The 6,584-nt window shown below is 54.7% G+C and overlaps 1 protein-coding gene across 1 annotated transcript; it reads right to left on the reverse strand.

The window, feature by feature from the left end:
- Positions 1-239: 239 nt before the first annotated feature.
- Positions 240-4,574, reverse strand: ETV7 (ETS variant transcription factor 7). Its single transcript, XM_040085570.2, is given in 8 exon segments — positions 240-1,120; positions 1,567-1,667; positions 2,006-2,148; positions 2,421-2,609; positions 3,492-3,599; positions 3,844-4,008; positions 4,285-4,414; positions 4,417-4,574. Coding segments are annotated over 8 exon segments (1,038 nt in total). The 5' UTR covers positions 4,507-4,574; the 3' UTR covers positions 240-1,008.
- Positions 4,575-6,584: the final 2,010 nt, after the last annotated feature.

Raw genomic sequence — 6,584 nt, forward strand, 5'->3', positions numbered from 1 at the left:
TGCTCACCCACCAGCTGCTGAGCAGCTCAGACTGGTGACCTCTGGCTTAGGAGCTGCCAAAGGACATTGGGGATGAGATCTGGGTGCCCAGAGGAGCTGGTTTTAAATGAGGAAATCTTGGATTTCCCAAGGTCAGACCTTCAAACAGCAAGAAGTGACATTTTCAAACTTAGAGTCACAGTATTTTATTTCCTCCGTAGAAAGCAAAGTGAAAATAGTAGTGACTATCTTCTGTTTCCACACACACACACAGACCACTGTTCACTTCAGGTATTCCTGCTTCAAACTCAAAGCAAATAATCACATATCTGACCACAGGTGGGGTCATATTTGTTACTGGCTTTGTTTCTTTTCACATTATTTAATCACAAAATTAATTGCAAAAGTCATTACCTGGAGGAAAAGGAGTTAAAGTGAATACCAGCAATGGGCAACCAGGGAGCCTGGAGCTTCAGCCAGGCCTGATGCAGGCAGGAATTTCAGCACACTCCTAACCTTAACCCCAGGAGCAACCTCACAGGAGACAGTGAGATTCCAGCACGCAGCAATGCCAGCCCAGCTTTCCAAGCTGGGGACAAGGCTCAGGTTCAGAGCAGGACGCTCCCAGCTGGGGCAGCACTCGCTGCCAAAGCAGAGCAGATGCTCAGCCTGGGGCTCGTGCTCTGCTCTGCTCAGCACGGAGAACAGAGGGATCTTCTCCACAAGTTTGGACCCTAAGGAAAAGCATCAAAATTTCAGAGCAAAAATACCACGTTCCCTCCCGAAGGGCAGGAGAGGAACCAGCAGAAGACCAGCCCACACATCCACCTGCGCTTTGGGGCTGGGGGACAACTTCTGGGTGTGTTTGCTAACCAAGCCCCAGAGATGGCCCAGCTTTGGCTCACAGCAGGGTTTGAAATCCAGGCCAGCTCTGTGGCCTTCTGTCCAGGAGAGGCAAGAGGCACCAGCAGTGCCCAGCAAAGCACGAGTCTCTCTGTGATGCATTGAAGTGAAGCCTCCAAAGATTTACTATGGTGAAACCTCCAGTGTGTCTTCCTTCAAATCTTCATGCTCCTCATTCTCCAGCTGCTCCAATTTGCTGGATTTCTCATGGACAACCTCGCCAGGAGTCTTCAAAAACCTGAAATACGTTTTTGTGATGACTTTAAGGGCACATCCAAACCCAGCCCCAAACCAGGCTGTAAATGCTGCAGGCTTTGCCCTCAGCAAGGCCGGGTTGGATGGAGCTTGGAGCAACCTGGGACAGTGGAAGGTGTCCCTGCCCGTGGCAGGGGGTGGAATGGGATGAGCTTTAAAGTCCCTTCCAACCCAAACCCACCCATAATTCGGTGATCAGCTGAGCTCTGGAGCTCAGAGGGGATTTGCCATCCTTGGGCTTTGCTGAGGATCCCAGCAAGCTCTGAGGTCCCAGCTGGCACAGGACAGACCTGGACACAAACCCACCGGGGGATGTGCAGGGGAGGATGTTGCTGGATGAAGCAGCTGCCAACATCTGGAGCTCATCACCTTTCCGTGCCCCCCCCATGCTGTCCCAGGCTGCTCATTTCTCTGTCCTGCTCCACCCACCTGAACAACAGCTTCTGCCCAGGCTCCTTTTTGATGATGTTGAGTTTGTAGTAGTGCCTGAGCGCTCGTGACATCTTCTCATAGGTCATGTTCATCCTGTTCTGGAAGGAGGAGAGAATCGTGGGGTGTTGAGCAAAAGCCAGCAACAACACTTGGTTTGGGTCTGTGTGCAGCAGGGCCACACGTGGGGCATTCGAGGTGGTTTGGGGCGTTGTGGGTCTGCAGTGGGGCTCCCTAACGCAGACTGGCTCTGTGGTTTGCTTTCCAAGGGATGAGAAAGTCCCTCTTTAACCACCAGGCTGGCGCCTCTCGCTAACCCTGCACCCCGCGTGCCCCTCCCCAGCAGCTCTAGGGAACAGCTCACCAAAGGGACGTGCAGAAGCCCAGGGAGGACAAACTCCTTCTCAGGGATGACAAATCCTCTCCCAGCTGCACTCACCTTGTGGTTGCCCCAGAGCTGGGCAAGCCCGTTTGGGTTGACCACGCGGAAGATTTTGGCCTCCCTGTCCTCCCACCTGATGTAGGGCTCGTAGCGGCGGTCGGACAGGAGCTGGTACACGAATTCCCACAGCAGCCTGCAGTCTGAGCACGGGGGGATCGGTCACACAGCCCCCACCGTGCTCCAGCGAGGCTGGCTCAGCAGCAGGATCGCACATTTAGCAGCAGCAACCGAGGGAAGAACCCAGAGCTCGCACAGGGCACTTTCACTGTGAGATCTCGGAGCAGTTACAGATTTTCAGGTGGGGGAAACGGAGGTGGAAAAGCGTGGAACGGGGAGAAGGGAGACAGATGGGCAGACAGGACAAAGCACCATCTCGTTCCCCCAAGGAAAGAGGCTATAAATTCATAATTACCTGCAATTTTCCCATCCACTGGGGCCGACAGGGCAGCAGGAATAGAGCAGATGGCACCTGGCCTGCAGCTACTCTCTGAGCCGTGGTGGGAGAGGCTCAGTGGCTGCGTGGGGCTGTGAAACAGGGGCTGCTCTGCACAGCTCAGCCATGAGGAAACAACTGGGGCAGCCTCAGCACTGCAGTCTGCACCTGCAAAAAAAACCAAACAAACAAAACAAAACCCTAATAAGCACCCTGTGGCTCATTAGGGCAGGTCCCAGACCTTGCAAAGCCCTGAAACAGGAGGGGAGGGACAGCCCAGGGTGGTTATCAGCCTAGGACCAGCCCAGGCAGAGGAGGAGGGTGCTGAGGAAAGCCTGGGATTTTCCTAAGGCTGGAGCAGCAGAAAGTCCAGGAGGGTTAGAGGAGATGCCTGGTAAGGTAAGGGTCAGATGCAGAAGAAAAACTGGAATAGGAAAATGCCCCAGAGCACCGGCAACCCCTGGTAAATTGTTGTGGGGACTTAACATGTTCATTACCTTGCACATGAACCAGAAGGAGAGCCCAGGAAAGTGCTCCCAGATCCTCCTCCACACACATCCAGCTCCTGACACCAACCCAACCCCACCCTAACTCCTACCTGGGCCCCCCAAGGGCAAGAAGAAGCCTCGCTGGCCCACACCAACCTCACCTGGGCCCTCTCCCCACCCCAGCCACTGCCCCAGCAGCTCTGTGTAAGCTCAGCCCTACTCCTCAGCCCTTTCCCAGCTTTGCTGCAGGACTGGTCTCCAGCAGGGCTGTGCCCCTGCCTGGCTCTTCACCCTCCCTGATCCAAATTCCAGCCTGCAGGCAGAGTTCTAAGGGCAGTCACGGCCCTGCCAGTTTGCCACAGCCCCCCTGGTGCTGCCTAGCACTGGTTCTGACCTGCTGCATCACCACAAAGTTCCCAGATGACCTGGACCTTGCTGGGCCTGGTTGCCTCTCTCAGGTGGTGTGGGATGGTTTCTCGGGTGTGTGTAACCCACTGGGGCTGCAGGCAGGTTCTGCCTGCTCACACTGCCGTTCTCCCAGGGTATTTTTCTCCCAACATACCTTCCTCCACGCTCCTGGCTTTCCTGAAGGGTGAGTTCAGCAAGGGGCTGCACACCAGAGCTTTTCTCTGAGTCTTAATGAACTGGAGTATTTCATAAAGCACATCCCCTGCAGGGAAGGAAACTCTGCTCAGATGATTTTGGATCATGGTCCCTCTCAGGTAATGTTGCCAAGATTCTGAACGACACGGGATGGGGTTATTCCCTATCCCAAAGCATTTGCAGTTCAGATGGACCAGAGAAAGGAAGAGTTGTCCTCATCTCCAGCACAAAACCTGGTCCCATCGAGCCCTCTGAGCAGAGCACACCTTGTGCTGGGATAATGCTCACACCCCCCTTGCCCTGGGTCTCACCTGAGCTCGGGGCTCGGTGTCTGAAGTCGTCCTTGGTGAGGATGCACAAGGCTTTGCCGTTCATTTCGAACTTGCTCCTGTCAGTGGGCCGCAGGGAATATTCCCTCTCAGCCCATTGTAGCCAGTGGATCACATCGTCCTTGCTCCACAGGGAGGGCTGGATTCCTGAAACCAGCAGCAGCCTCTGAAACAACTCTGTCTCTGTCCCCCAAACTGCTGAGTGGCGGCGGTGGCTTTTTCTCCATCACCAAACTTTCCCCCTATATCAAGCGCTCACGGGTCAAAAACACCACAAAGAGAGAAAATGGACCCTGACAAAGCTTTGTGCCCCTTTTGCCAGCAGGGAATGGTCCCTGGTGGGACACCATGGCTGCACCCACCCTCTCCCGCCCCATGGGAACTCCTCCTTGAGCAGCATTGACCTGCTCAACCTCTACTCACTCAGCCTCCCTGGAAGCCTGAAGATCTCCCCAGTGCTGATGGGTGAGGCTCTGGCCTGGGATGGGGATGGTAATGGCACTGCCACCACGGGGCTGGAAGAGCTGATGGACACTTCGCCCTGGGGAAGAGATCAGACACATCAGTGGGGGGAAATTCCCAGCTCTGGTCCTGCCTTTGCTTTGGAGATGCCTCTTCCTGCTCTAGTATTTCCTGGTTTCTCATAGCAGTGCGATGTGACGTGATGATGTGATGTGATTGATGTGTTTGATGTGATTGATGTGTTTGATGTGATTGATGTGTTTGATGTGATTGATGTGATGTCTGCAGCTCTTCCTCACACTTTTCCTCATCCCAGCCCCAGGATGAGTCCCTGGTTGCCCAAGTCAGCATTAGTAGCCACAGATCCCTCTCTTCCTCCAGCTCTTCAGCAGAGGAACCTGCCCTCATTCAGGCTCTGGGTGGGGGATATCCATCCCCACTCCCACGGCTGCAGGGAAGTAGAAGATGGAGCTAAGACCTGCAGTGCCTGTGCTGCCTCCCTGCTCCTGCAGGATCCTCTGATGCTCCACCGATGCTCCAGGTTTTAGGAGAGCACTTCAGTTCTTTAGAGCTGTGAAAATAAAGCTGGCAATAGTGCTTTGATTTTGTCCTGATATTTGTCTTGTCTCCATCTGGAGAGAGATCTCTCACTCTGTGTCCCCATTTGGGGATAAGTGCAAATGGCCATCCCACGGTTTAGGGAGATGTAAGCTCCCCTTGCTCACTGTCCATGGAGTTCTGGACCCTCAAGAATTACTTTTCCCCCTCAGACAGAGCATGTGAGCCAGAAGGGAGCTCAGATCCTGCTGCCAGCTACATCTAGATCTTGAAATATTACTGGCAGCCAAGCAGATAATGTTTCCCCTTAAAAACCTATTAATGTGAATCCCAGCAATTTCTCAGCTTCGCTCACTGGAAAATTAACAATTTTGCTGTCAAATGGTGTTTTCTGAAGCAGTTACCAACTCTGAGCACTTCAGGCTCAGGCAGGCTTTTGCAGGTGATTTAGAGCAGCCGCCCCTCGAGTGCGTGAGTGGCGCCCTGTGAAGATGAGGGGTGAGGAGATGGGAGCTGGACGCATTTAAATGCAAACTGAAGCTCCCCAAAATCAGGAGGAGACAGGAGCAATACAGAGAATCAATCCAGGGAAAAATGCTTTCCTGGGAGTTGCAGCAGGCTGGTGAGATGTTTCTTCAGCAGAAGGACAATTTGGTGGTCACTGGCTGTCACTGGGTTGGATTTAGCAAAGCAGGCAGCTACATGACATTGCATGAGGAGAACAGTGAGACTCCAGAATAAACTCTGAGCAAGCTTGGCAGCAATGCAGAGTGTCTTTCAGATTCACTCTAAGCAATAAGCTATGGGGAAAATAAAAGTGAAAGAAATTTGCAGTGTGTTTTGTCTAGAACTATCTAAAAGTTGTTTTAATTTTCTCCCCTCGGTGTGACTCTCTTACAAACGAGATTTACAGTAAAAGCAGAGCAAATCTGGTATTTTTCTTGCTCCTAAACATTTCTAGGCCTTGAGATACATTCTGAAATTTTATTATGTTATACTAATTTTCCATTCTTGCTTTTATCCCTGCTTAGCTGCTTTCAGACTTTTCTGAGACGGCTTTTCTTTGCTTCAAGAAGCGCCGTCCTTGGGGGAGTTCGAGCGGGAACGTGAGAAAAAGGGGGGCGGAAAGGAAAAGGAACCCCCAGATGTGTGAGAGCAGCTTTTTGCTCTGAACCAAACGCGGGGAACAGAGGCTGCTCCGGGCTTCGTGAGGCCGTTTGGAGCCGGGGTTTGGGGGTCAGCTCCCAGGGCGTGAACCGCCAGCCCTAACTGCGGAGGGGGGACGGGAGGAGGGAGGACGAGGGCCGGGCGGCTCCTACCTGCATGGCCGGTGGCCGTGGGCTCCCCGCCCGCTGCGAGCCGGAGCCCGGCGCCGCCGCCGCCTCCAGAGCGCTCGGCTCCCGTCCCCGCGGCCGCCGCGGCGCGATCCTGGCGAAAAAACGAAATCGAAACGAGCCGGAGCCCCGGGAGGCCGGAGAGAGCCGGGGGCAGCGCCCGGGGCCGGGTCGTGTTCCCCCCGCCCCTGCCGGCGCCGTGACCCCGCGGCTCGCCCCGCTCCGCCCGCTGCCGGGACGGAACCGGGCACCGGGCACCGGGCACCGGGAACGCTCCTTCTGCCGGGGGCCCGGCGGCGGACACGCGGCCCGAGGGACACGCCGGGAGCGGCTCCGGTACCGCGGTTCATCCTTTTTCTCCGCAGGGGG

Source organism: Hirundo rustica, chromosome 24, assembly GCF_015227805.2.
Source record: "Hirundo rustica isolate bHirRus1 chromosome 24, bHirRus1.pri.v3, whole genome shotgun sequence".
Lineage (NCBI taxonomy): Eukaryota > Metazoa > Chordata > Aves > Passeriformes > Hirundinidae > Hirundo > Hirundo rustica.